Raw genomic sequence first — 27,460 nt, 5'->3', positions numbered from 1 at the left:
CCAATATTGGTGACTTCCACACTTTGGTACGTACAGTGCCCGCGCGCTATAACGATAATTCGATATAACGATAGGATTCTCTGGTGCAAAGCTCATTTCGCAGTAAAATATCGGTCATTTTATATAACGATGAACGATAGAATTTTCCAAAATATCGTTATATAGAGCGGTAAGCACATATTGGTTCATTTTTCAAAATACGATACAACATTATCTGATTGTTTGGCGTTTTGTAGTTCCTCAACAGCAACTTTCCTCTTATATGAAAAATATAAAAAATGATTCTAGCATTATCTTTGTCTTCAACGACCATATCTGCTTACAGACTTTTCTCGAGGACAAAGGCTGTTGTTCCTATTCATCATACTGTTTTCTCTGCTCCACTTCTTCAGCGTCTTCACCTACCTTTATAAATTTAAGAACAAATAGCTTACATAAATAGGCTTATATTCTTTTTTTGCCCATTCTGCAAGCCTGCCTTGGTCCAGCCGCTCTGCTTGTACCTGAACACAATGGCAAGCTTTTGACGCTTAGTAAGTGTTTGGCGCTGCTTTTTTGGTTCATTAGGACATTACGTAATAATGCGAGAAGAGCCAGTTGCAATTCTGTCAGCAGTAATACGACACGAAGACATTTTGTAGATAAAGAAGAGCCTTTATCCTCTCTCTCATGTTTACAGCTAAGCTAATAATAAACGTTAGTTTAGTTGTGTTTCCAGTGCTTTCTTTCTGTTTCTACCGACAGATAACCTTTTTGCCGGACATATCTGGCTAGAGAGCTAATTCTATATAACGATAATTCGATATAACGATAGGTTTTTGGTTCTACGGGGTGTATCGTTATAGCGAGCGGGCACTGTATATACAATGCTGTTTAATAGGTACATAAACAATTCTTTCTCTCTTTAATAATTTGACTCACAAGACAATACACATTACTGAAAACTGTGTACTGTACAGTGTGCATACTACATACATATTGCATCAGATGATCATGATCTGAGCTCTTTTCTCCTCGGATATGGTGCTATGTAGACATCCGTAAAAGGAATACATGTGGAAAACACTGGGTGCCCTGTTAGTGCTTGTTTATAATGCACATATCCGTAGATAACTTTTATAATGCGACAATAGAGAATCCAAGCAAAACGGAAACCCTGGGTTTAATTAAATATGCGTGAAATGACACTAATCCAAAAGCCGCATGGTTTGTAAAGTTTAAATATACTTACTGTCATTTTTGTAGGCTCAGCACCTTTCACTGGTCATATATCGTTTGGACTGAAATGCGCTGGCGAAAGGGCTACAAGAAGGTCAAGTCCAGGGCAGGTTTGTACGATGACTCTTGTCAGGATGGAGTGAGGTAAGGCGAAAGAAAGAAAACAGGGACGGTTGTACAACAACTGTTATTACCTGAACAGTCCGCAAAATATAAAACGAGGCAAAAAAGAAGCTCGTAAATTTGCCTTTTTAAGCAACCAGTGCTAAATCGGTCTGAGAGAGAGAGAACAACTTGTTTTTCTCAAAGAGAGCAGTAACAGCGCTTTCTTCTTCTATGCATGTCGCTGTAGAAACGGGGGCTGAAAAAAGAGAGGAGGAGGAGGAGGAGGAGGGGTACGAGACGCTCTATGAAAGATGGGAAAGGGGGATAACTGATCTGCGATAACAAGCCATGCTCACTTTTCTGTTGATAGATAGAAGGTCGAGCAATAAAAGAAACAGGGCTGTGTCGACCTTTTTTTAGCTTTTGGTCGTGTAACGGAAGCTGTCCTTGAAATCAAAAAAATACACAAAATTGAATTCCCCCCTCCCCCAGGTCTCTCTCTCTCATAATTCCTCTTCTTTTCCCGTTCCTTCCTCTTTCTTCTTTTTACAACCTCTTCTTCCCGCTTCATCATCTCACATCACATAGCGTATATGCGTCGATTCAACATCCCAGCATCAGTACTTGTCGCAGCAGCAGCAACAGCCGCATTCGTTGCTGTGTTCATACCCACCGCATCGGCCTTACGTTTCGGTGAACAGTGCGACGCAAGCCCTATCTACTCGTAAACTACCATGCTTTCTCTCGAAAACCCCACATCAGAACGCTCTCTAGAATATGTAGAAGAATACTCAACATAGGGTTCTTTCCCGTGTCTGTAGAGCCACATGGCAGTATGACGACTCTTGCGAAAGCATCTACCTGTTTTGCGATCCAGCGACGAACACTTGCAACTACAGAGGATGCACGAACTCGGATTACTTGCAAGGGTACCGTATATACTCTATGAACACCCACCGACATCCTCTCTCTCTCTCTCTCTTACTTATCCTATGCTGCTCCTTTGAAAATGTAGATGGGATACTAGAGTTCATGAGTTCCCACCGCGTTGCACTGGCGACACATTTTGCCCCGACGATAATTCCGGCTGCAAAGCAAAGGTGGCTGCCGGTGGATTCTGTGAGCTTGTAAGTTTTTGCAACCATCCAATGAATGATGGGGATCGCCCCGATAAAGGATAGAAGCTCATCATTTAATTTTTCATTGTGTGGCACGGCGTTGATAACAGCAACGAGACGATGAATGCGCTGGTGTAAACCCGATCTGTCTTAACTCGACTTGCCACATCAAGGCAGCACCTTTGGGTGGACAGTGTGGCTCAGACACGTAGGTTTTCAATGGAAGCTAACAGGAAAAAGCGTGCCCGGTGTTGTGCAACAAGGAGGAAGAAACACTAACACGCACGACGATGCTATGGCTCCATGTAGAACAATGTACGTGTCCTATGATGCCGACAACTACGCTGTCCAACAGATCATCGTTCGTGACAACTGCACATCCGGCACCTACTGTACCGACGACCGATGCATCAACTCCAAAGACAACGGCGCTGAATGTGAGCAGGACCGCGAGTGTATTTCCGAGTACTGCAACACCGCAGGCATCTGTGTGAATGGCCCCGACATTTTCCACACTATTCCAAACTGGCTGTGGGGCGTTCTCGGCGCCGCTGTCGTTATCTTTGTCCTCGTCATCCTGTTGATTCTGTGGTTCTTGCACCGATACCAGTCCAAAAAGGAACACGCCAAGATGGCCAAGTTCTTTGGTGACAACGAGGAGTTTGCCAAATACGCCATGTTGGAGAACGACGACATGCCTTTGGTCGACCAGCAGTCTTCGACAGCCATGGACAGCCGTACCAGTGTCGTGTACTTGACCACCCCCGACTATCACGAGTCGAGCGCACTGTCATCCAGCAACCGCAAGGGCGCCTTCCGTTCTTCGACAGCTTCGCCTTTGCGCGACTCTACACTTTCGCTTCCAAGAGACTCGGGCAGCTACACGCCACGAGCGCAAACACCCGATCGCTCCCGTACTCCTGATCTCCACTAATAGTAAAACTTGGTATATTATAAAAGCGCCATCATCCCATCCATCATTCTCCTTCGCTCCTCCTCCTCCTCCTCCTCCTCATCCTCACACATTCGCACACACACACACACACACACACACATCATATACAGTTAATAGCCTCCACCTCCCACTTCAATTCATCATCCAGCAACAATAAATATCTGTAGTCATAGAATTTCCAAATATAAAAAAATTGCCATTTCCAGCTGGAGCGCGTCACACTGCATTTACAATACATATGCTCCACTCTCTCTCTCAGTTCGTGCATCATTTCTTTCTCCAACACTTTTATTTTTTCGTATAGCCCACAAAAATACCAGCAATGACAGGCACAGAGAATCAGGCACCAGCATCCTCACAACTTTCTCCTTTGGCTGAATCGGTATAGTTTCGATCGTTGAAAGTGGATATTCAATCTCAATTTTAGAAAAAAATGAACCACTATTAATAGGCATGTCCTTTTTTATAGCACAAATCTTCACGCGATTCATCGCCACAGATCGAGAGTAGTCCGTTAAGGCCTGTCACTAATGTTCGAGTAAGCTTCACCTCCAAGTTTTGACGGAAAAGAAAATAACAAACAGGAACAAATGAACCCCAACTAAATAACTTCTCTCTCGGTATAATAAAGGTACAAACACCAGAACTGCAATTCAAAAAACGAACACACACACCTGAATTTAAAGTATATAATGAGGTAAAAAAAAGATCCCTCTTTTCGACAAAAGCTTTTTTGTAAAGCGGATACTCACTCCTGGAATAGAATGCCACCTTCAATAACCAACAATCACCAACGCCTTCTCCAGTACGGAGTCCTCTTTGCGAAAAGAACAGCAGCAGCAGCAGCAGCAACAGCAGCAGTGTATTGTCGTCACCCACAGTGGTTGTGCCTGGTGCGCCCGAACACGGACGACGTTCACCGGCATCGACACGTCCCAAATCGCCACCCACCCTCACAGCCAAATCAACAAAGCCTATGACGGACAACAAAATACACGAGACGCTGCACGAAGAAGACAATCAAGACCCAATTGCTGCTCTTGCCAAACAACTCCAAGAACGAACAGCCCGCCTCGAGAAATTAAAACAGCAGAAGAAAGACAAGGATCAAGCGCTACGCGACGCACGATCAAAGACAGCAAGCTTGCAGAAACAGCTCAAGGAGATGAAAAGGGACATTACAAACGCGGAAGCAACGTTACGTCGCGAAGAAACGGACGTACAGGCGATTCGGGAGCGCGTACGCCATATAAACGATGAAATCGACGATAATCAAAACATCATTCAAGAATTTGCCCAATTAACACAAGAACAGGACAAGGAAGATGTGGATAAGGAAAAGGAAATCGACGAATTGATGAACCTCATACCCGAAAGACTTGTCAGGATCCAGGAGCTTAAACTGTTGCTCGGTGAAGAATAAAACATCATCGTTTCTTTTTATTGCTACTGCTCTTTGTTCCTTGTCTTTGTACCCGTGCTATGTCTTGCTTCCCAATGATAAGTGTGCCACCCTTCATTCTGCCAATGCCGTTGGTAATTCCGGGATCCCGGTTACGTTCCTTCTTTTTGCTCGTGCTGGACGTGTACAGATGCTTCAGGGACTTGTCGTACAGACCCATATTCATGGCTTCCTGCATTCGTTTTTGTTCCCGCTCGCGTTTCTTTTCTTGCATGCCTTTATGCATCGCCAAGGGCATGTTTGGGTTTCCAGATTTCTATATATACACCGTTGCATTCCACGATGAATACATGAATCCGCAGAAAAACCTTTCCCCCTTGCTTCTTCCGTGATACCTTTACGCCCAAATTCTCCAGCTTATCCATCATGTGTTTCCGTCGTTCTTTGCCCGTCATTTCATCTTTCTCTGTAATCAATCAGGCTTAGTAAGATTAGTCTATCAAGCACACAGAACTAACCCCATAGCATTTTTTAAAGTATACAACGTACGGTAATCTTCAAGAAGTTTTGACGTAGCCAAAAGTTGATTCAACTCAAAATCACGCTGCTTATTCTCCCTACATATATACCGAAATGGGGAGTGAGTTACTGCACAAAAACTAGCCAAGCTGGGACTCTTACTCTTCATCTTGTTGTTCCTTTTCCGTCATCTTTTTTGGTTCCTTTCCATTCGATAACGTTTCTGCCTTGGATATTTTTGATGACTACAAGCAAAAAAGTGGGCCAGGGGTTACTTTGCTTATTGCCACCCGCTGTCACAACACATTAAAAAACATACCATGAAAGCCTTTCTGTCTGCACGATCGCTGATTGTTTGCTTGCTCAAGGCTGAATCGTCAAATACAACAACATCAGGACCGTCTGCCTTACTGCTCTTTTTCGTCTTTATAGGTTGTGCGGCCTTTTCCTTTTTCAGTTTTTTGATCAATTGATCTTGACTCGACTCGTTGCTTGATGAAAAGGGATATCGAATTCAGTAAAGTGGGGCTCGGTTGTTATAGTGCATCGAATTTCCAGGGAGGAGAACTAGCAAACGCTCGCTTTACCTTGCAGACCGTTTCTTTCCAAGAGTACGCTGTAATTGGGTATTGTTTGCAGTGTTGGACTTGACACTGCTGATCAAGGCTGCCAGCGAGCTCATTATTCTTCAGAGTATGTAAAGCAGTAATGTACTGGTTTCAAGAAACGCCACAGCTTTGTTCAAGCAAGATTTTTTTTTTTGTGTGTGTTCCACGTTTTAAGCGGAAAAATTGTTTAAGCGAACACCAGAAGCATTTGTTACCAGCTAACTTCTTCCATACTGTGTGTGGATTAGCCGGAGCAAGCAGGATCTAAATATTCCAAATCTTTCCGCTTGTTGTTGTGGTATAATACTTCCACCTCTATAGGCATTAATGTTTATTTAAAGTAGTATGTTCAGATGTATAGTATGCTAGGTCGTACACTATATCATTGGCGTGGCAAAAAAACCCCTCTTGCCATCCAGCAGCAAAAAACGTAGTCTATTATGCACAGTTGTTTTTCCTTGTCTTTCTTTTACTCGACACCTTCAGGTCGGTCAATGCGTACTTGGTCCCAGTCCTCCTCCGTCTTGGCTTGTAATCGCTGTATAATATGTCGTCCCCCATGCAGATTAGTATCAAACCGTCCACGTCCCAACACAACGCAAAAAATGATACTTTACCCAATATTCTTCCTGTAAACTTAATTTACGTCGATTTTGATCCATGCCCAACGCTTCTTCCTTGGCAACCTAATATTCCGACATCATCCAATGTCAACAAAAGCTATTTATGATAAATAGGAACCCAACCCCTCTATACCTTTCTATGTCGCATATCTCTGTGGTCATAACGAGTTTGAGTAAGTTGCGAAAGACCGAACGATCCGCCAACAATGATTGCAATGAATGGAAGTCCAAACAATATGAACGGTCGCTTTTTTACTTTGGCAGCCAGGGGATCGAGTGCACTTTTTTTGCCATACGGTTTCGATTGAAATGTAGCTGGCATGTTTTGGTTGTTTGACTTGATAGAGGAAGAAAAGAGGGGCTTCGGAGTGTGTAACTTGGAACTGTGGAAATGTTCAGACTGCTGCTCTGTGTGTAAGTATGTACCCCACCCCCACTTCCCGCATCGAAACCATAAAAAAGTAAGAGCAGCTCCTTCTCTTCTTCAAGGAACTATTACATACTCTTAAAGCAGCAGTAAAGCAGCAGATGGATGTTGAATATCACTACAAGAAGATTATACCAGGATTGGAAGGACCCTCAGAATCCAGATCTGTAAGATACAAGGCACGATTACTTCACTAACTCTTCATACTTTATAAGTTATTATCAGCTACATATCATGCTGTATACTAAGTGCCAGGTCCTCCAGAGCTGGTACTTATTAATTAATTGGTTTCTTTTAATACGTACGCAAGAACATCAAGACCCCTACATATCATTTACCACCTTGTACTGTTGTACTAGAAAGCTATTTGGTGATCAAACCATTTGCAGTTCTATTATTTAAAAGGTATAGTGCTATACATAGAGGAGTACAGAAGACCACTACTCCAGCATGCCTTGGGCAACGGTACGTTGCGTAGATACAAAAAAAGCAGATCGACTTTCAAAAGTGGAGGGGGGTGGGTGATCGTCAAACCTAACGTTTGTGTAACGACATACATTGCTTTAAGTCAAAAGGATGATAGTGCAGGTTTCACTCGATTATTTGATTGAGACTCCCTTCCATCCATTTTTCTTATTAACCCCACCAACTCTTTTTCCCTCTCCCACCTTTCCTCTCTCTCTCTCGCCCTCCCTTTACATTCCTTCCCTTGATACCATAACAACAGTAGCAATGACCTTTCGCTCTGGTCGGCCAATACGACGCTATGTTGCCATGCTTTGTATCCTAGCAGTGTTTGTATATTATTCAGGAATTCATCTGGGTCGCAACTCGGCGTACATTTCGTCATCGCCTGACGCTACCGCTGCTGCTGCTGCTCAAGATGGTTCAATGGAGTATGTAAAACCCAAAGAACACGAGGTTACTAAACAAGACGGATACATGCAAGTCGACCACGATTTAATCAAGCAACGTGAACGTCAAGTCATGCGACGCCAGATCGATCAGAAATATTGTGGCCGTGAACAGTGTCGATTTATGCTCCCTATTGCCATTACAGAGCAAGGTAATAATAATTGAGAATGCCTGTTTTTTTTAGGGTGAAAAAAATCAGCGTGTTTTTTGTGTATGTGGAGAAATCTAACAAAGTATATCCTATTTACAACACCAGAATCCAAAGCACAAGAGCATTTTCGACAACTAGCGTTCTTATCCGGCAAGCTGGGTCGTACGATCGTATTACCAAACGTTCACAGCTCGCATTTGGGCGCATGTCGACATTTTCCATTCAGCTTTTATTATAGCAGCGAATGGCTCGAGCAAAACAAACGGTTCTTCAACTATATCACCATGGAGGATTTCCGTGAATGGCTTGCCGAGCGTCAGTCAAGTGACACCGCTGTTCCAACATCCCAAGAGGTCGTGGTGGATATCAACCCGGACTTTCATTTTCTCGACAAGGCCGAAAATTGTTTCAAGGACATGCTCGACTATACCGGTCGACCTAGGACACGGTTTACGCTCGAGGATCCAGAAATGTTCAGCAAGCGTGTTGGCGACTATACTGAAATCTTGCTGAATGCTCTTAGTGATGAAACACTGAATAAGGACTACATTGGCGAGGACACCGACGTTCCTCCGCTGGACGTTATCAGTCTGTTTTATGATCGAAGGTAGCCACTAACCACTAACCTGGGTAAAAAAAAAGCACACAAATCTGAACGCGTTCTATATATGATGGATAGATTTGGCTACATTAAAGAACCAGAAGTTCTCAAACCCTTGACGTACAATGATCGATGGATTCAACTGGCAGATCAGATCGCAAACCAACTGTCACCTTTCGTGGCTATTCATTGGCGCATGGAACGATTGGAGCCGGTGGATAATATGGTGGGCTGTGCAGAATCGCTTGTGAAAAACGTGCAGGCAATCGAGGCAGAACACGAGCAACCTCTCAAAATATTCTTGTTGACCGACTATCCTCATTTACTACGGTCATCCATCGCCGTGCCCGAGTCCATGTCTTTCAAGTTGAACGAACTTAAACAACAACACCACGATGCAGTACAATACGTCTACGAACGTCTGGACGTCACTGTAACGACGCTCCAGAAAGAAAACCAAGCGATTCCATATGACGAATTACCGGCCAAGCACTGGAACATCATCCCAGTACCGCCCTACGCCAAACCGCCGGATTCGAGTGTCCTGGGCATCGTCGATAAGCTCGTGGCCATGCGGGCTCAGTACTTTTTGGCCGGCAAGCCAGCTGTTTGCGGAAAATCAAGCAGCTTTACCAAACGCATCACGGAGGAACGGAAGCAGGCGCATGAAGCTGGCGATCCGAATATCATCCTTCCAATGGATATCTTTTCCCTGTAAAATCTCGATTAAAAAGAAAAAAGCACCCCCTCCCATGTATAGAGTTTCTCTTATCTCTTTTTCTCCCCTTGTCTTTATTGATTTATTCTCTGCATCCCTTCCACGCGCAAAACCCCCCCATCACCCTTTCGAATATCATTTCATACATTTCCAATCAACACACTCCAACCAGCAACACACTTCATCTGAAAATTAACAAGCCAAAATATTTTTAAACAGTGCAATAAAAAACAATGATTAAGAAAAAAAAATAACAATTAAACAAGAAGAAATGATATATCTATTGCTGTTGCTACCAGTCGATCTCTGATGGATCTTCCTCTTCGTCTGACGAAACATCCGTGTCCGATGAAGGAGGATCTTGAATATGTGATGTGGCTGTACCGTTTGCTATTCCGTTACAAAGTGGGGCGAGCAACCGTTAGCCATCTGTGTATGATGCCCAACCATGCTTTTTTCTAGCTATATGATGTGACATTACCTTTAGGTTTTATCAGTTCAGCAAAGTATGCATTTAATGATGGGAGCTCCTCGAGAGTGAATGATTCTGGTTGTTGGTCATGCGATTGCCGTTGTTGTGATAATGATGATGATGGTGATTCTATGCTGTTTGCTTTGTCTTCTTCGTCTTCCTCGTCAACATCCATTGCATCTACTGCGTTGGCAGCAGCAGTATCCGAGATGCGCAATTGCATGAGAGCGCCCATGAAGGTGTCAAAGACTGCTTCGACAGAAGGCAATGCATGGCTCGGTGCACCCAAAACAGCACCTTGATCCTCGTCCTTCGTCCGTCCATCCAAAGTCGTTTCCTTTTGCATCGCCTGCTCTCGTAACTTGGCAGCAGTCTGTGTCCGCAATGTCTCCTCCTCAGCCTTTTCATTCCGCTCTTGTGATCGTTTGCCGAAAATATCGTCCAGCATGGTCTTGTCAGCCGGCTCTGCCGCTGCTGCTGCCAATGATAGACTGGTATCCTTTTCTTCCAAAGGTTGCTTCGTCGCTGCTGCTGCTGCTGCAGATGAGTCAACGATCGAAATAACATCAAGAGCGAGTTTGTCGGTAAGGCAAATCAGTTCGGTGCGTCCTTTGGTGACATCCTTGACGGTGCGTGGAATAAACGTGAGTGCATTGCAGACCTGAGTCGACTGACACAGAGCCAAAGGCATTGCCGACTTTGCATCAAATAGCACAAAGAGGGATTCTTTGACCTTTTCGTTGTAGCAAACGACAGCAATTCGGGTCGATAATGTATCAACGGCAATATGTGATGCCTGGATCTTGTAGCTCCACCATACTAGAGAAATTTCAAAAGTCTTAATATTTAAAAACCTTTGTTGCATAAACAAAAGTCGACATTCGTGCTATACCTGTGCAAGTCAACATATTCCATACGGTGATGCGTGTTTCCGAAGCTGCCAGTAGGTAAGGGCTGTCACCAACAAAGTGCAACGTATGGATCTTTTCTTCTGAGGGCTGAGCCAATATTTGTCGGATGCAGTTCTCAGATGGATCCCAAACGGTCACCAATGGGCCGAATGCGACTGTTAGGATACTTCCATCCGATGAGAATGAAGCGGCCTCTGGGATATCACGACGGTATAAGCCGATGGATCGACACGTCCATGCCTCCTCGTTGCGATCATAGGCTGTTCCCAAGTTGGATGTAAAATGCCAGACCTTGAACGTCTTGTCTTCCGACGTAGTGATAGCCATGGGCCGATTGTTTCGGGTGGTTGAAGCAGGATTAAACGTCAATGATGTGATTTTGCCAGCGTGGGGCTTATCCACTCTGGTATGCAATGCATATGACTGAGTATCTGGATCCCACCGCCAGAACTTCAAGTGCTGCTCTGGTGTGTTTACAAGATCGTCGCGCATATCGACTGTGGCCATCCATTCACCGTTGGCAAGGAAAGCGGTGTGCTGAACATTGGCGCGTACAAACTTGTTGTCGATGCTTTGATTGCGTGAGACCGGAACAACTTCGACTTCTGCTACGTGAGCATCCGAGGCGCAGTTGTAAAACTGGACGCTTCCATCCACACCATTAAGAACCACGTTTCGATTCCGGGGCTCCACAACCAGGCCAGTAGATGGTCGGGTGTTATTTCCTATTTTTTTTCCAACCCTCATCAAATTAGTATACCGCACAACAATGGATCAATACCCTTTTCTCTCTATACACTTTAAATCTCATACCATATTGTAAACCTTGAATCACTTGGTCAATCTTTTGTGTAATGCTGTTGATTAAACGAATAGAGTTATCGGCCAAGCCGACGCAGTAGTACTTGTGATCGGGTGATACGGAAATTGAATTGATCTCGCCACCCAAACGAGGCAAAAACTGCTTGAAGCCGGTTTCCAATTGCCAAAACACAAGCACAGCTTCGTCACCACCCGTCAAAACATAGATTCCATCCGCCATAAAGTGAAGCGCTCGGATGCCAGTGTGATGCCAGTGGCTGCTTGAAACTCTTGGCTTGCTCAACGTATCTGGAGTGAAATAGCACGTGTACATTTCACCTCTATCGTTGCCAACAGCCAAACACTGCTTCACCGGACTAAACTTGAGCCTTCTAGGACCATAGACGGGCCATCTTCATATAGATTTCGACCCATGTTAGCATATATCACATCTCCCCCGTATACTGAGCGTACACGTGCATTTTCTTCCCTTTGAAAACTTACGTTTGCAACTGTGACCATGTAACATCCTCATCTCCTTCAGTTACTTCCCAAACAATGACAGTTCTCGAGGCAATGGCAAGATACTTTCCGTCCGCAGAAACATCAATAGCATGACAACCGTGGGTGCGTAGAATGTTTCTTCGTTTCTTGCTCGGTTGTATCTCTTCTGATCCAATGTAATACCGGCAAATCGTATACTTTTTACCGCTTGCTGCTAAGATCAAACACAATTAATGATTTCGTTCCGATCCACCAAAGACGGTGGGGTTCACCTCTCGCATACCATAAAGACATATATACCTTCATTGCCATCGCTGTCATACATCTTTGTCACCAGGTAAATGTAATCTGAATTTTTAGGACATATAACCATATGCTCGATTGCTTGACGAACATGGAATGTCTATTACACAACAAGTCAATAAACGCATCAATTATCACCCTCCTCCCAAAAAAAAACACCTTTTATACCTTTAATAAGACATCATCGTTATAATCCCATAATTTGATCGTTCCGTCCAAACTGGCCGAGTACAATTGCATGGGATTTTTTGGGTTCAAGACCACATTGGTCACTGTTCCTTTATGTGCACCCGTAGAGCCCGGCTTTGACAGCACCTTTAATGCGGCACCTGTAGCAACACTATAAATCTTGATTGACGAACCAGTGCATGCAAAGAGATATCTACCCACAAGCGTCAAGTCAGTTGCATTAGTCTTATCATTGTGACCCGAGATTTCGTTTTTAGCTCTCAATCAAGGTCCCACTATAAAAAAATATTAGCTTACTTTGAGTCTTTGGTGAACACGATTGGATAATCACTGATCTTGCCACCTGTCGTCTTGGAGACGACTAACGATTTCTTTTGCGACTGCTGCTGCTGTTGTTGTTGTTGTTGTTGTGTGGTTCCAGTGGCGATCGTGTTGCTGTTCTCAGTGTTTTTGATGGATGCTGCTGAAGCGTTGGGATCAGCTTTGATCGACGAACGACGCTTGTTACTCTTTTCAGTTTTGGTGACCATGGTTTGTTATAACAAAAAAGAGATTTTCGGAAAACGAGACAATTGAAGGGTGATCTAGACAACGCACACGGGGGATTGGTTTCGTGTAATAAATATTTCTACCGTCGAGCGAAAAAAACAGTTCGTTCGTGTGTGTGTGCAAAATGTTGTCGCTGGGCTTTTAACGAGGTTAAACACGAGCGGGAAAAAGCAACTTGTCCAAATTTTTTTTTTCTTTTTCGCCACCACAGAAATGGAAAGCGGAGAATGTATGTGGTACAGAAAATATCGCACCCAGTAATATATAATCTGGCATGGTTAAGACACTGAAAACCTTTTACGTGGACGTGCACATAGGCTACTTTTCTTGTTGATTGCTGATGTATTGATGATGTGACATGAAAAGATTCTTCTGTCTGCTTTACGTAGTAGCTCTGGATCTTGGCAACATCATCGTCATATGGATGATGACAGACTTATATGATACGATGTAATAAAGAATATATCGAACGCATTGACACAGGTCGCACAGGCGGTAATGCTAGCTACAGACGTAAATGCTTTGGGAACGATACAAAGTGAACTTGCGACAGATCTGCCTTTCAGAAAAGTATGGCTACAGAACACAGCATGATAATTGGGAAATGAATAACGGAAGAGTAACTAGAAGGGAGCAGAAAGGTAGGATACCAGATGATCAGGGGAAAAAACAAGTAACTGATCGATGTTTTTACTTATTCAACGACTATGCTATGTACTTTGGATTTTAAAAATGTAGATGAAGGGAAAGATGGGCCATTGCAAATTTGAAGCCGGATGATAATGATTGATGATAATGCTGACGTTGAGGAGCTTGATACATAACCATTATGGTTGAAGAATGATCATGTTGTAGGCGTCGAGGTATGATCATAACACCCACATACTCCACTTTCTTTTCTTGTGTCGCTTTTCGTGATGTTATTCAAGAGAGATCCGGGGTGTTTAAAGACTTGTGGTAAAGAGATAATTGGCTAAATTAGACATTGTCCTCATCAGCTACGAGAGCACATATAAGCAAAATACTTATTCTGCCCCAAATTTAACTTTGAAAGTCAGTTGGGAGAGAGTGTAAAGACAGTTGAAGTGTGCTTGTCATCTTGTTTCATTAGAGAATTATATATTTCGGCCGTATGAGATTGTAAGCAAAGAGAGAACGGGAGAGGCAAGATCTTACTACTACAATAGGAGAAACAAAAATGGAGGTGAATAACAAACCACTTTTCATATGAGAAATAAACTCGGTTTGTTATTATTACTTCTTTACAACTTCCTTTTTCACCTCCATTTTTGTTTTTCTTATTGTAGTAGTAAGATCTTGCCTCTCCCGTTCTCTCTTTGCTTACAATCTCATACGGCCGAAATATATAATTCTCTAATGAAACAAGATGACAAGTACACTTTAACATTTTTTTAACTGTTTTTACACTCTCTCCCAACTGAATTTCAAAGTTAAATTTGGGGCAGAATAAGTACTTTCACATATAAGACGCTCTGTTTTCTTCATTATTTGCGTGATAGTGTTGCGTGTTCTGCTGAAATTTCCACGCTCACAGCGCAAAATGTAGCCTAAATAACCGTCCTAGCTTGTTCTAGTTTGTGTTGGTCCTTGATCTGTACGTGTAGAGCTTCAACGCTACGATCACTCTCCTTCTCGGACACTTTTCTCATGATTGTAATTATGTATGGGCTTGTTGTGCCTTCACCATGAATTTGAGCTTCGGTATGTATTTTTGAATAGCACATTCTTTGGCCTAATGTATCTTCTTCAAAAAACGAATGATAAATACAATACACTTTTTTTACCAGTTCTACGGCGAAATTCGAGTATTGTAATCTGATGCTTCTTGAAGCCTTCAAATCATGTAAAAGTTTTCCAGAGCTTTCAAAGATTTCAAAAAATACAGTAGCATTAAATCCGTCACTACATTTCCAAGATTATTTGTCCAAAACGTCTTTGTACTTGCTTCCAGAAAAAGAATCTTAACTAATAATTGCTGAACAATCTCTTACGAAGCCTGTAAGGCTAACTTCTGATCTTCTGTTCACGCGTGACTTTATAAAGCATTCAATTTCTGTATCAAAAAAACGCGTTAAGAAACGTTAGAGTACGTGTTGGTCTCGTTGGTACGTTGTGATTTACTGTCTCCATGACTTTTGTATACCGCGTGATCCGCACACCGATAATGTTACATTTCACAGCAACCCTGACGCGTAACGTAGTGGGCAAATTTTCTGATTGTTATCACACAAACCCATTTGTTCTAAATAGAGTATATTCAACCTGAAAAAGGGCTCTTGACTATTGCTTAAGCGCAAACAGCAAACCGATGACTATCTAGTATGAGAATCTCATAGCCCTATCACAACAGTTTATCGCTGGTCTGACATGCAAGGATTGAAGCGGCGATCTTAACACGGCCGCATATCAGCATGTCAAAAAACAATGACTATATACATTGAGCGTCTATGTATATATGTGTCCGTGCTACCATATGTCATACTGGTTCAAATAGTTCCAAGTGATGAGCGACGAACTGCTTGAGTGTGTTCCACGATCAACATTTGTAGAATCGTTCGAACACACGAAGGGAAAGAAACAGCTCATCCATAAAGGACGATTAGGAATGACACGCTTGTTTGAAGCACTGCTTCAAGGCTATTATTCTTTTATTTAAATTGCGGGAGGCAATCGAGTGTGATCCACGTCATTCGTTTCGGATTGTTGTCATTTGGCAACGTTGATTCAGGTTGTGTCTCTTTCCACAAGCACTGACGACACTCACAACGACTGCTCTTTTTTATATCATTTTCTTTTCTTTTAGATTATGTCCCAATGACAATGCGCTTCTTTTAAAAAGAAAACACACGTCATTAGCAGTTAAAGTGGTGAGATCTTGCCCTCACGGGCTTATCGGGGAGATATGGTTTTTCACACACACACACGCGTATTTGCTTGCTTCACTCTCGGGGGGACCATCCAGGGGCTTTCGGGGTGCCCCAGAGTAGAGTAAAAAAGGAACTGTTAGTAGCCGGGTACTTTCTATCCTAATTACAAAAAGAGTGACAATGAACGATAAAGAAAAGGGAAAAAAGGCGGACAAGACAGGGTGCGGGAAAGGCAACGAGTCGGCGTAGTGGAGGTATAGTTTTTATTAGCAGTTGTTCTTCTAGCTACTTTGTGGGAGCCGGTTATACTCGCATATGCAAAAGGCGCAACACTGCACTGCCAATAGCCAACCCTACCAACCTGCTTCTTCTCTCCCCAAAGAAGCAGTCGTAGGCGTCCCCTGAAGGATGGGTGAGGGAATCTAGGGGACCGGGTGAGAGTGAGCAAGCAGCCGTTTGTATGTGTGAAAAAAAGTTGGAGAGGAAAGGAAAGGAAAGGAAAAAAGTGAGATAGGCCAGTTCTTTTATCTTGCTTTTTTTTTAGCCTCCGCCCAACCGCCGCAGCATGCTCATCACATGGCTTTCTCTTTCATAGCATAGTCATAAAGGGCAGTGACTTGCATGAGATGGTGATGGTTGGTGTTGTCTATGAGCACGGTTCGCTGCGATACTGAAAGTGTGTGCACCGTATGCAGCTCATTGTTCTCTCTAGATTTTTATTAAGACACCCGCCATGTCAATGCGACGCGACCTTTGTGGCCTGTCAGTGTTCTAGCAGCATAATCAAATGAGTGTTTACGCGTTTTATACAGACTGCCCGTACTGGGAAATGATATCGACTGTAGTTTTGCTCTACTTGATCTCCGCTGTAGCGATAGTCCTGTTGATGAAGAGCCTGATTCTTTCAGGTGATGACATGTACTTGTGGATTTTCTTGATCCGCTACTGTCCAAATTGCATTTCAAGTGAAGAAGCAGCACATTGCGTACGTTGACAGGCGGTCGATCTTGTTTCAGCATGTATGGTTTATTAAATTACGACGGATTGCTGTTTGAAGTTTCTTAGCTATGATAAGAGATAGGTGGGGTGAATACTACTGAATAGGGGTTGGCTGTTATGCGGGAGATGGGGGAGCAACGACAATTACACCGCAATTTGCGGATATTCTAGCTAGTCTTCTTAACAAAAGGTCCTTGTCTTGCTTTGGGTGCGCGCATCGTGGGATGCAGAAAAGGGTGTTGTATCCCAAAATACCGCTCACTGAACTTTTTGCTCATTATTTCTGTATGCAAGTTGAACGCAGTCAGCCTTTTTGAAGCTCTACACAGAGAGAGAGAGAGAGAGAGAGAGAGAGAAAGCAAGGAAGGAGAGCCACCACTCAGCGATACAGTTCCATGAATCAAGTGATTTACATCGATTTCCCTACTATATGCTATTGTGATGCGGTCGTCGTCATTTGGCAGGGCTACGCCAAACACTTGTCATTTCAGTTTTTGAACGCAAAGAGGAAACAATTGATGAAGATGTCTATAATATTGTATACTATCGTGATCATACATGATGGGAAGCCAGCGAGCCAACCTTGTTAAGATCAGCTTATCCTCTTGCATTGTGCTGTCAGCCGCGACAGAATCTGCAAATGCCTATACCACCTACTGGTCTGTGTGCTGATACTGCCTCTTGTACATGCTATTGGTAGTGACTCCAATATGGATGGATCTTGGTGGATAATGGTGGCAGCTTCTTCAACTGTGGGAATTATTTTTTATCTCTGCTCTACCTGCTTCTCTTCTCGTTGATGTTCTTGATCGAGTCAGGCTTCGGTTGATGGTGCAGATTAAACTCATGTCATGTTGTTCTGAACGGACATGTATTGCTCCATGTTGTCTATTTTGACAACCTTAACAAGCGAACTCTTCGTCGAATCTCTACCCGATCGCCGTCAGACCTAAAACTGACCCTCAGTGAGTTAAAGATCGTATGTGAGACTACAGAAAAAAAGACTATCAGTTGTCGTATTGGACGATCTGTGTGTAATAATCGCGCCCACTTGCCTTGGATTCAGGATCCGAAAGCTACAAATCGTCGTTTGCAGCCGTTTGCAGTCTTGTAGACATTTAAAAGGACCTTTCAGACCTTGTAAGTTTGAAACAGTAATTTGAGTTTTTGGATGGCCACACCACGCCACAGTAGTAGGCTCAAACGAACCTGACAACAGCAAAAGCAACACAAAAAGTGTGTGATATGAACTTGGCCATGAGAAGCAGCAGCTTGGACAAGATAATTTCGATACTGTAGCAGACTTGTTTCTTGAAATGGACAAAAGATAAAATGACTTGAGTTACCCGCTTGTAAACAGATGGACGGTCGATGCGTTTTGACATTGCGACAGCTTCTTGAATTATTGTCGGGTCCAGCATCGACCAGCAATAGCAGTGACTACGACATGAGCGGACTGCTGCAATGTGGATCACCGAGATAATTACGCATCCACTATGTACCTGAATATTACGGTTCATGGCCTCGGTCAGAGCAGTAGCAGCAAGATCATAGCCATCAGGCAACGTGAGCTTGTGAGACGAGCAGCAGTAGGAAAGCAACGGGTCGTTCTTTTGAGGAGAAAAAGGTGGATATAAGTAAGCGATCCACACTTTGTCATCAATCATTGTCCAACGCTACCGATAAATAAAAAGAAGATCGATTCATACGTACATTTGAGTCAACAAAGGAAAAATAGTGGCATGCACCCTATGCTAAATCCAAACCAAGATGGTAGCCATAATGAACATCAATCCTTCCAATAAATCAACCCCTCAATACACTCAACGTCACTACCATGGTGCTCTTCTTATTACTTACGACCATCCTGCTATGTACTGACAACACTCATATACAAAGTGCATCAACTTGCAGAGATGAAAGAACAACTAAGAAAAACATTGAAGAAGCGAATGCTGATTAAAAACACTTATAAAGTGTTACGAGCTCTCTTGAGCCATTCTTGTACAATCATTTCACATTTTCCAACTCATTGTCCCACTTTCATTCTGAACCACTTACACTCCTTCTCATTTAAAATCTTTGAAGAAGGCAGTTTGCATAATGTGGAGTGAAACCTTTGGTAGCACAAAGCGGAGATGACAACTTATTCAGGGCAATGTCAAAATATATAAAACCAGCGTTGCTAAAAAGAAAAAGGATGAAAGAAGGAGGAGAAAGAGGAAGTCTACGCGTGTACGGTAAAGGGAAAGGAATGGAGTGCATAAAATGACATGACAAGTAAAAAACCGGAGTGTGCCTGATTTTGCAGTGACGCCATAGCAATACTGATTCATCAGCAGAAACAGGTAGAAGAAGCACCTGTCAAAAATGGGTGTTTTTCATGCTGGACTTTTTCTTTTGAGTGACCGAACAGAAGCGGGCAAACCAGCCAATTGCAAAATGTGCTCTCTTTATATATAAGTTCTTACGCGAGAAAAGTCGCAATGATGATGAAGAAATGTGTCAGAAGACAAAGACAGGACCTTGACTCTGTAGTGCAACTGTATTGTTCAGGTTGGGGCGATATAATACGGGTACTAGCCAAGATGGTATAGTTTCCTCTGGAGTTAGTTCTTATTGAAGGTAATACTTGTTGTATTTACAAAGCAGAAGAGAAGCAAGATGCTGCTGATGATCGCGATGCAAAAAGTCATGGAACTGGAAAGTACAAATTATCTTTTGTCGCCTTTCGGCTAAATGACCCTCCAAGCTTTGCAACGGTCGAAAGGCGCCTGTCGAGGTGGGATCGGGTCAGTGACAGCTACAGGACTTGATACAGAATTCACTACTGTACCATGTGCGTTAGAATTGATAGATACACCAAAACACCAACCAACTAATAACTACCTCAATAAAGCTCGATGATGAATCAATCGTATAGCAACACTCAAGAGAATCGAGATACAATCAGCAAGAAATTCAAAGTACTACTGTAACTAGGAATATGTTATGTGAGTATGACGCTGTCATACAAGTCATTACGAGAAGCAAGGACACAATATAGTAGCTATACTGTCTGCCTGTATTTGTTAATTGCTCGGCGGGTCAATAAGAATACAAAAATATGTCCTTGCTGGTTTTTAACGGAAGAGAACGATGTGTACAACTAAGAAACGTAGCGAACAACCACAATTAAGCAAATGTATATGACAAACTTACTGTAAAACTGATGAAAGGAAAGAGCAAAGCTGTCAGTAGTAAAACTCAATATATGGGACTTGGCAGCATTAGAACGTATTAGCTGTAGACGATGGATGACTTTGCAAATGCACACGGATTAAATACAATATACGCATAGCGTTAGAATGCAATAGAACGATTGCCAGTTTGGGAACATATTAAATCAATTTTTTGGTTTGAATTGTATTCACAGTTCTAAGAAAGCCCCATAATTACATGTTTTTGAGAGTTGCGCAGGAAAAGAGAAATGGATTTTAGGTTTTTTATGGATGACTAATTTACTGGCCGCCCATTTCCTTGGCGATTTGCTCGGAACGCTTGATGACATCGCTAATATCACCCTGCATGTAGAAGGCGGTTTCGGGGAGAGCATCGTGCTTGCCGTCCAAGATTTCCTTGAAGGAGCGGATGGTATCCTGGAGCTTGACGAGACGACCCTCGTAGCCAGTGAAGACCTGAGCGACAGCGAAGGGCTGCGACAAGAAACGCTGGATCTTACGGGCACGCTCGACAACCAACTTGTCTTCTTCGGACAATTCATCCATACCCAAAATGGCAATGATATCCTGCAACGACTTGTAGTTCTGGAGGATCTGCTGGACACCGGTGGCAACGGCGTAGTGCTCGTCACCAACGATACGGGGATCCAAGATACGCGACTTGGAGTCAAGGGGATCGACAGCGGGGTAGATACCCAATTCGGCAATCGAACGCGACAAGACAGTGGTGGCGTCCAAATGGGCGAAGGTGGTGGCGGGGGCAGGATCGGTCAAATCATCAGCGGGCACGTAGACGGCCTGGACGGAGGTAATGGAACCGTTCTTGGTGGTGGTGATACGCTCTTGCATACCACCCATGTCAGTGGAAAGAGTGGGCTGGTAACCGACAGCGGAGGGGATACGACCCAACAGGGCAGACACCTCAGAACCGGCCTGGGTGAAACGGAAAATGTTGTCAATGAAGAGCAACACATCCTGGCCTTCTTCGTCACGGAAGTATTCGGCAATGGTCAAACCGGTCAAGGCAACACGGGCACGGGCTCCTGGGGGTTCGTTCATCTGACCGAAGACCAAGGCACACTTGGATTCGCCTTCGAGCTTAATGACACCGGTGGAAATCATTTCGTGGTACAGATCGTTACCCTCACGAGTACGCTCACCGACACCACAGAAGATGGAGTAACCACCGTGGGCCTTGGCAATGTTGTTGATCAATTCTTGAATCAACACAGTCTTGCCGACACCGGCACCACCGAAAAGACCAATCTTACCACCACGGGCGTAAGGGGCAAGCAAGTCGACGACCTTGATACCGGTCTCCAAAATTTCGGGAGTGGGCGATTGGTCAACGAACTCGGGGGCTTCGGCGTGGATGGGACGCGAGCTCTTGGACTTGATGGGGCCACGCTCGTCAATGGGCTCACCAATGACGTTGATGATACGGCCCAAGACTTCGCTACCGACGGGAATGGTGATGGGAGCACCAGTGTCGATGACCTTCTGGCCACGGACAAGACCTATTAAAAAAGACGCGTGTTTATTTCACGCGTAAGCAACCATCATCTTCCTCTAAAAACACCAAATCCCCTCTGTTCTTCCTTCACTCTAAGGGACTCATCCTACTCCTATGCGATCGATTACTGTACCTTCAGTACCGTCCATGGCAATGGTACGGACAGTGTTCTCACCCAAGTGCTGGGCAACTTCGAGAACAAGACGGCCACCAGAGTGGTCCTGGACTTCCAAAGCGTTCAAGATGGCGGGGAGGTTCTCCTGCTCGAACTGGACGTCGACGACGGCACCAATGACCGAACTAGTGTAAGTGGTGGAAATATACAATCAGTTACTCTAATTCTTATATGCACAATGCCGCATCACAACCCTGCTAGCATATCATCGTAAAAGCGTACCGAATCTGACCAGCAGAGGTGGCCTCAGTGGCATAGGAACGAGCTATACAATGGGAAATTGAAAATTTAAAGAACGTGTCAATGACATTTGAGGGCAAAAAAATTTTCCCATTGAAGCATATTTGAAAGCGACGGTTACCCTTGACGGCGGCAGGCTTGGTAGCAGCACGGGCAAGGAAGTGAGCGTTGGCCTTGTTGGCGCGGACGGCGTTGCGGGAAGCCGCGAGAACTCGGGGCAAATACATTGTGAATATGGTTTCTCAAAGGAGAGAAAAAAAAGATAGGAAGGGGGGTTCAACTGGAGCTGGGGTGGGCTAATTTTTTTTTCTGTGCCAGCCCAGCCAAACTTGTTGCCAGGGTCACAGCTAAAGGAGCCATCTACGTCATCCTCTCAGCTACAAATTTTTGTTGTCCCGTCCTTTGCTGTTTGCCCGCATTAATGTTCATCCGCAACGTGCTGCTCACTGTAACTGCAACCGCAACTGGTGCAACTTGGTTCAAGCAGCCAGAACTAAATGAGGCTGAATTTTTTAAATGGTGTACAGCCTATATTAAACATAATGTTTCTTGAATCAGAAGCGACACGATTGTTTCCATGTGGGACAAAGAGGCGATACAGATTGATTTGCAATAGTGCCGTATAGTGCCTTTTTCCATAAAGATGATAGCAAAAGTAATCTTTGTATATGATATTTGCAAGACTTGAAAAGGAAAGCTTAGCACACCCCATTTAAACTATTCTTGCATATTACGAATTCATGTCATGCACTGCAAAAAGCCGAATCTAAGGTACTTTGATTATGGTGGCTTAGTACTAGATGTGTTCCAAATTGCTGACCAGAGGCGATTTGGTTGTCAGCAAAGAGGAAAAGGACCTAACCAGTATTACATACACTCAATAATAATACAATAACATGGTAAGTAACCAATGCTGTAATTTGGAATTACTTTGGCGTTGTTTCGCAAGAATTAACTCTCTTGGAATGCTATGTAGTCTACCCCAATTATTATTGGTTTTGCTGTTGCTGGTGCTGCCACGGCCGGTCGCTTAGGTATCCGTGCATTCCAGGAATACCAAAAACTGCCAAAAACTGCCAAGGCACCCCGTCTCTCTAAATTTCACAAAGGTGGTTTTGATGCCAAAATGAACAAACGTGAAGCAGCATTAATTCTTGGCTTAAGGTAAATTGGCTGTGATTATATATGAGAGGAGTGTATGCATCGTACGCAAAAAGAATATCTACTCATGGCTATATGTTTTGTGGATAGAGAGACGCAGGCAACCAAGCCTAAAATCAAAGACGCACACCGAAAGATCATGTTGTTGAACCATCCTGACCGTGGAGGATCACCGTATCTTGCAACAAAGATCAACGAAGCAAAAGAATTTCTAGACAAGGCGAAAAAATAACGAAAAGTAGATCAACATTGTACATAGTATACCGCATCAACACCCTCCCCGCTCTCTCTCTCCAAGTATCTTCGTTTGCGACATAATTCTCAGCAGTAAAATGAAAAAATTACATACACACATTTTAAGAGGAAAGATCCATTGTCTTTTCAGCTGGGATACATGGGCGATGCAGAGCTTATTTTGTTCAATCTTGTCTACTGTTCTTTTTTTTGCCTTTTTCTCCCTTCGCTGGGTATGGAATCGAGTGTTCTTTAACCATCATCAATATGTTTATCAGACTGTACTGTCGACAGTAGCTACGCAAACCATATCAGCATCAACTGGAAAAGCATTCGCCGGCCGTCGTCGCCAAACATTGAAAAGAATGCCATGATTGGGATGAATGACGAGGTCAAAACGCCTAGTACTTGATTCACTGTACAAGTGTCTGATGCTTTGGGGTGCGCCTGGCCACAGAATTGTAAGCTTTAATTGTATATCGACAACCTAGCAAAAATTGTAAAGATATACATAAACGACTTCATCTAGGAGCCCTGCCTTGATCAAGCAGCGCATATATCATACTTGGTCTAGAAGCCGCATTTTTTATTCATTTCTGGCATTAGGATGATATGCTTCTCTGACATAGAGCCACAGACGCTTCTTGTACGCTGCTCACAAAGGCTTAATATGGGAGAAACTAGCACAGGTGAAAGAGGTGGCGAACGATAATCTGTAAAAAAGAAGAAAAGAGCAATAGGTGCAAATAAGAATGCGGAGAACGCTTGGACAAGATTGCACGTGCACAGCCTACTGGGAATCTATGGGTAGTATGTAGTCGTAGCACATACTGTGATCAGATGGGTTAACGGTGCCAATCATGTTTGATGACTCATAGATTGATATAGCAGCAAGCGGTGCGCTCGGACTGACGGTAGGCATGCCATCCCTGCTTGCCGAAAAGTATGCTTCCTGCGGTAATGTCTTTGAGATTACTCCCTCTGTAAATTATAGCGCTTATTGCCAAGGCTATGATTCCGTGGATTAGTTTCCCCGGCGTTGTTCTTTCAGCTACTGCAACGTTGTTCCCAGGCTGACTATATCGATTGTAAGTATCATATACAAACTACTTGGTAAATATAGTGAATTTAGTAACAAGTTCACATCTTTGAATTACGCTGATATGTACTTTATAAATGGAACTGTCGGCAAAGCACGTGATATGAATCCGTTTTGTTTGTGCCTTGATTTATTGGATACGGTTTTGAGTAAATGCAATCGATCCCACTGCTCCATCGATTGACTTTGATACGTGCGATGGAAACATGCCTTGCTGGTTTAACTAATCATGTTTTCTTTTGCTGCCATTCTGAATGGCTACTCGGCCGTTGGTTATGTACAATTATTATTGCGAGCAAAGTGATTACCATCTCGAACTTTTAAGCTGTCGGTATAGTCAGTGTGTTCGCATTGGGCTTTCTTGGTGACTTGTACCTCAAAGTGACGGAAGGCTTGGTGCTGGTACCTCTCTCTTATGGTACTGTTCTGCTTGTACCGCGAAGCGTTGGTGTTCAAAGCACATGTTTTTTAAATTGGACAAGACGGCCAGGGAGCACCATTTGCTATATTAAAGGTGGTTGCTTGTATGGATATTGCCATTGGAGTGTTTGCAGGAACATTATTGACCTATCCTAATCGCAAACGGTGAATAAGCCTATCTATCATACTAGAGCATTGTGTTGTTCTCAGAATATATCAAGAAATGTACATTTAATTTATTTTTAATTTTTGCGTGTTTGCCGGTTGTAAAACAATGAAGGGTGAGCTTGGTATGGTTGATTGATAGATTACATATTTTGTGTGTGCGGATGATAAGTAGGTGATAGATGCAATGTATAGAAAAGTAGAGAAATGCTTAAAGTGCGTAATGGTTTAATCCATATAGCAATACTCGGCCACGCATGTCACCAACGGCCAAGTAATCACTATTTGGTGAAAAGTTGAGCGCGGACACCTTGTTCAATGGTGTTCTTTCGGTGGGCCAGTTACTAAAGACAGAACCAGTTGCTGTGTGCACAACCCTTAATTGGTTCTTGACGTCGCTGCTGCTGTATGCCATCAACTGAGAGTCATGGTTAAATTTGATTTGGCTGATGCTTGTCGTCAGGTTACCAAGTGTCTTGTAAGGTTTCGGCTGTGTGTTTTGAGGCTCCAATACCCGTTGGTCGTACAAATTCACAACTCCCAAGCTCGATCTACAATTAAGCAAAAAAATCAGCATTTCCTGCAATACGTCAAAATTCGTTATTTCACTTACCCTGTAGCATAGTATTTGTCGTTCCAGCTGACGCCAAGAGCAGTACAGTCTACTCCACCGTCATCACGCCATCGCTTTACGCATTCACGCTCTCCAACATCCCATTGATAGACTTCAGCATCAGAGCCAATGCTGTATAGGTATTTGCCGTCTGAGGACCAATCAAGACTTCTTACAGTTTGATTCATTTTAAGATCACCAATCCACTGTTTTGTAAGTGCACTGACAAGAATGATGTGGCCGTCGTCTCCTTTGAAAGCAATATAGCGACCGCATGGACTGATCGAGAATTTCTCCAAGGATCGTTCTTGACGACCCCAAATACGTGGACATCGGTCAATGGAGCCTGATTGTACGTCGTATATGTAATAGAATTCGCGTTTGCCGGATAAAATGATCTGATCACCGCTGGGATGGAATGCTGCACAAGTCAGACGCAGGTCCTGGAAACGAACGGATTGGATTTTGGGGTTGACTCTGCCGTCAACTTGGAAAAGGCGAAGTGTCTTATCCATACTGGCAGTCATCATGACCTGTGCATTTGGATGAAACTCGACGGTGGAAATCGTGGCCTAGCAGCAGCACGAAAAGATTAAGTATTCTTATAAAAATACTAGAAAGCACTTTATGAAAATCCACATTATTTTTTCTTACTTCAGATGGTGACATTTGATTTGCGTTCTTGTATCGCTTAATGTCAAGGAAATTAGAAGGTAAGACTCGGTTCTCGCGCCGTAATTGCAAAACGCCATATGTGCTTTTCAAAAGGTCCAATCGATCTTCATCATCAAGCTGATTTTCGTCATCTTCGTAATGTTCATCGTCCGAGCCATCGCCACCACGCTTCCGTTTTAAGTCAGATGGTAATGTGGCCCACTCTGGTCGTGGATGCATTTTGGCATGTCTAACCGCGCAAATCATGGATCAGTGATATGAGCTCCTATCGCGACGCTCCGCTATACATGAACTAAGTGCAATTGTCCTTACTGTGTACGTAATCTTTTTTCGTATTCAAGACCGTTAACAACATCCTCGTTCTCGTCTTTGCGTAGCTTTCTCAAGCGATCGGCCGCCATTAATGATACCATCAAACGTGCATCGTCTTCGTCTTCCCAGGCTGGTTTGCGACTGTATCCGTAATTCTTTTCTTCTTCTGGTTCGCTTTCGTCGTCTTCGTCTTCATCGTCTTCGTAATCAACTTCATCGTCACCTTCAAATCGTTTTGCACTATCCAGATCCAATTCTTTCATGGTCTCGTCTTCGGCCACAGGCATGGGATCGCTGTCCATTACAAAACCCGGTCCTGAATCAAAAAAGAATGCCTTATTATCCAAAACAAGCAAGTTAGTTTTGCAACCCATAAGAAAAGCGTATTACGCCTCGATGATATGCACTTTTCGCACCTGTTCCTCATCGTCTTTTTCGGTCTCGCTCTTTTCTTGGTCAGATTCACGATCGCTGAGTTCATGGCCGGCTTGTTCCCAGATCTCGTCGTCTGCGTTACCAAAAAGAAAAGCTTCCAAATCTTTTTCATTGGCATTCTTCTCTTCTTCAATATCTGAAGAATCGTCGTCTGCACGTCTTAACTTTTTGCGAGCACCGGCTGTATCCATCGTTCTTTGTAGTAAAGCAAAAATAGCAGT

General features: G+C 43.5%; 9 protein-coding genes across 9 annotated transcripts; 4 read left to right on the top strand and 5 right to left on the bottom strand.

The window, feature by feature from the left end:
• The first annotated feature begins 1,765 nt into the window (after positions 1 to 1,765).
• Positions 1,766 to 3,536, top strand: BDB00DRAFT_820403 (uncharacterized protein). Its single transcript, XM_053123300.1, has 5 exons — positions 1,766 to 2,047; positions 2,145 to 2,252; positions 2,339 to 2,450; positions 2,552 to 2,649; positions 2,751 to 3,536. The coding sequence occupies exons 1-5, from the start codon at positions 1,917 to 1,919 to the stop codon at positions 3,373 to 3,375; spliced, it is 1,074 nt and encodes a 357-aa protein (XP_052980273.1). The 5' UTR covers positions 1,766 to 1,916; the 3' UTR covers positions 3,376 to 3,536.
• Positions 3,537 to 3,718: 182 nt separating this feature from the next.
• Positions 3,719 to 4,819, top strand: BDB00DRAFT_871767 (uncharacterized protein; the record flags this gene model as incomplete). Its single annotated transcript, XM_053126867.1, has 4 exons — positions 3,719 to 3,778; positions 3,866 to 3,934; positions 4,028 to 4,093; positions 4,160 to 4,819. 4 exons carry the CDS (start codon positions 3,719 to 3,721, stop codon positions 4,817 to 4,819), a joined length of 855 nt encoding a protein of 284 aa, XP_052980272.1.
• On the bottom strand, positions 4,600 to 6,188 carry BDB00DRAFT_340920 (uncharacterized protein). The gene is made up of 6 exons (XM_053117004.1): positions 5,905 to 6,188; positions 5,637 to 5,808; positions 5,480 to 5,562; positions 5,348 to 5,415; positions 5,194 to 5,264; positions 4,600 to 5,114 (listed from the first exon to the last, which is right to left on the bottom strand). The coding sequence occupies exons 1-6, from the start codon at positions 5,997 to 5,999 to the stop codon at positions 4,824 to 4,826; spliced, it is 780 nt and encodes a 259-aa protein (XP_052980271.1). The 5' UTR covers positions 6,000 to 6,188; the 3' UTR covers positions 4,600 to 4,823.
• A 31-nt stretch (positions 6,189 to 6,219) lies between these two features.
• On the bottom strand, positions 6,220 to 6,906 carry BDB00DRAFT_820394 (cytochrome c oxidase assembly protein COX16-domain-containing protein). Its single transcript, XM_053123299.1, has 3 exons — positions 6,682 to 6,906; positions 6,543 to 6,611; positions 6,220 to 6,463 (listed from the first exon to the last, which is right to left on the bottom strand). The coding sequence occupies exons 1-3, from the start codon at positions 6,868 to 6,870 to the stop codon at positions 6,395 to 6,397; spliced, it is 327 nt and encodes a 108-aa protein (XP_052980270.1). The 5' UTR covers positions 6,871 to 6,906; the 3' UTR covers positions 6,220 to 6,394.
• A 632-nt stretch (positions 6,907 to 7,538) lies between these two features.
• On the top strand, positions 7,539 to 9,583 carry BDB00DRAFT_820390 (uncharacterized protein). Its single transcript, XM_053123298.1, has 3 exons — positions 7,539 to 8,041; positions 8,147 to 8,648; positions 8,721 to 9,583. The coding sequence occupies exons 1-3, from the start codon at positions 7,552 to 7,554 to the stop codon at positions 9,358 to 9,360; spliced, it is 1,632 nt and encodes a 543-aa protein (XP_052980269.1). The 5' UTR covers positions 7,539 to 7,551; the 3' UTR covers positions 9,361 to 9,583.
• Positions 9,584 to 12,938, bottom strand: BDB00DRAFT_820388 (uncharacterized protein). The gene is made up of 7 exons (XM_053123297.1): positions 12,838 to 12,938; positions 12,520 to 12,733; positions 12,349 to 12,451; positions 12,049 to 12,262; positions 11,557 to 11,957; positions 10,725 to 11,468; positions 9,584 to 10,651 (listed from the first exon to the last, which is right to left on the bottom strand). The coding sequence occupies exons 2-7, from the start codon at positions 12,589 to 12,591 to the stop codon at positions 9,819 to 9,821; spliced, it is 2,367 nt and encodes a 788-aa protein (XP_052980268.1). The 5' UTR covers positions 12,592 to 12,733; positions 12,838 to 12,938; the 3' UTR covers positions 9,584 to 9,818.
• An 8,873-nt stretch (positions 12,939 to 21,811) lies between these two features.
• On the bottom strand, positions 21,812 to 22,443 carry BDB00DRAFT_938559 (ATPase, F1 complex alpha/beta subunit, N-terminal domain-containing protein; the record flags this gene model as incomplete). Its single annotated transcript, XM_053129290.1, has 3 exons — positions 22,247 to 22,443; positions 22,108 to 22,150; positions 21,812 to 22,010 (listed from the first exon to the last, which is right to left on the bottom strand). Exons 1-3 carry the CDS (start codon positions 22,350 to 22,352, stop codon positions 21,812 to 21,814), a joined length of 348 nt encoding a protein of 115 aa, XP_052980267.1. The 5' UTR covers positions 22,353 to 22,443.
• Positions 22,444 to 23,021: 578 nt separating this feature from the next.
• On the top strand, positions 23,022 to 23,518 carry BDB00DRAFT_787441 (uncharacterized protein; the record flags this gene model as incomplete). Its single annotated transcript, XM_053120702.1, has 3 exons — positions 23,022 to 23,024; positions 23,102 to 23,289; positions 23,377 to 23,518. 3 exons carry the CDS (start codon positions 23,022 to 23,024, stop codon positions 23,516 to 23,518), a joined length of 333 nt encoding a protein of 110 aa, XP_052980266.1.
• A 1,633-nt stretch (positions 23,519 to 25,151) lies between these two features.
• On the bottom strand, positions 25,152 to 27,459 carry BDB00DRAFT_820373 (WD40-repeat-containing domain protein). Its single transcript, XM_053123296.1, has 5 exons — positions 27,221 to 27,459; positions 26,805 to 27,139; positions 26,472 to 26,721; positions 25,818 to 26,389; positions 25,152 to 25,755 (listed from the first exon to the last, which is right to left on the bottom strand). The coding sequence occupies exons 1-5, from the start codon at positions 27,428 to 27,430 to the stop codon at positions 25,416 to 25,418; spliced, it is 1,707 nt and encodes a 568-aa protein (XP_052980265.1). The 5' UTR covers positions 27,431 to 27,459; the 3' UTR covers positions 25,152 to 25,415.
• Position 27,460: the final 1 nt, after the last annotated feature.

Source organism: Zychaea mexicana (genome assembly GCF_025766255.1).
Source record: "Zychaea mexicana strain RSA 1403 chromosome Unknown BDB00scaffold_31, whole genome shotgun sequence".
Lineage (NCBI taxonomy): Eukaryota > Fungi > Mucoromycota > Mucoromycetes > Mucorales > Lichtheimiaceae > Zychaea > Zychaea mexicana.
The sequence above is the reverse complement of the archived record's forward strand: the minus strand, read 5'-3'. Positions and strand labels throughout refer to the sequence as shown.

Coding starts and splice junctions, on each gene's coding strand:
- BDB00DRAFT_820403 (XM_053123300.1), top strand. CDS start 1,917: ATGCGTCGATTCAACATCCCAGCATCAGTACTTGTCGCAGCAGCAGCA. Junction 2,048..2,144: donor GACGCAAGCCCTATCTACTC/GTAAACTACCAT, acceptor CCGTGTCTGTAG/AGCCACATGGCAGTATGACG. Junction 2,253..2,338: donor AACTCGGATTACTTGCAAGG/GTACCGTATATA, acceptor TTGAAAATGTAG/ATGGGATACTAGAGTTCATG.
- BDB00DRAFT_340920 (XM_053117004.1), bottom strand. CDS start 5,999: ATGAGCTCGCTGGCAGCCTTGATCAGCAGTGTCAAGTCCAACACTGCA. Junction 5,265..5,347: donor AAAACTTCTTGAAGATTACC/GTACGTTGTATA, acceptor GATTGATTACAG/AGAAAGATGAAATGACGGGC. Junction 5,115..5,193: donor TGGAGAATTTGGGCGTAAAG/GTATCACGGAAG, acceptor GTGTATATATAG/AAATCTGGAAACCCAAACAT.
- BDB00DRAFT_820394 (XM_053123299.1), bottom strand. CDS start 6,870: ATGCCAGCTACATTTCAATCGAAACCGTATGGCAAAAAAAGTGCACTC. Junction 6,612..6,681: donor GAGATATGCGACATAGAAAG/GTATAGAGGGGT, acceptor TCGGAATATTAG/GTTGCCAAGGAAGAAGCGTT. Junction 6,464..6,542: donor GTTTACAGGAAGAATATTGG/GTAAAGTATCAT, acceptor CATATTATACAG/CGATTACAAGCCAAGACGGA.
- BDB00DRAFT_820390 (XM_053123298.1), top strand. CDS start 7,552: ATGATAGTGCAGGTTTCACTCGATTATTTGATTGAGACTCCCTTCCAT. Junction 8,042..8,146: donor TATTGCCATTACAGAGCAAG/GTAATAATAATT, acceptor TTACAACACCAG/AATCCAAAGCACAAGAGCAT. Junction 8,649..8,720: donor AGTCTGTTTTATGATCGAAG/GTAGCCACTAAC, acceptor TATGATGGATAG/ATTTGGCTACATTAAAGAAC.
- BDB00DRAFT_820388 (XM_053123297.1), bottom strand. CDS start 12,591: ATGCAATTGTACTCGGCCAGTTTGGACGGAACGATCAAATTATGGGAT. Junction 12,452..12,519: donor ACGATGATGTCTTATTAAAG/GTATAAAAGGTG, acceptor GTTGTGTAATAG/ACATTCCATGTTCGTCAAGC. Junction 11,469..11,556: donor GATTCAAGGTTTACAATATG/GTATGAGATTTA, acceptor GAAAAAAAATAG/GAAATAACACCCGACCATCT.
- BDB00DRAFT_820373 (XM_053123296.1), bottom strand. CDS start 27,430: ATGGATACAGCCGGTGCTCGCAAAAAGTTAAGACGTGCAGACGACGAT. Junction 27,140..27,220: donor AAAAAGACGATGAGGAACAG/GTGCGAAAAGTG, acceptor TTGGATAATAAG/GCATTCTTTTTTGATTCAGG. Junction 26,390..26,471: donor ATCAAATGTCACCATCTGAA/GTAAGAAAAAAT, acceptor TGCTGCTGCTAG/GCCACGATTTCCACCGTCGA.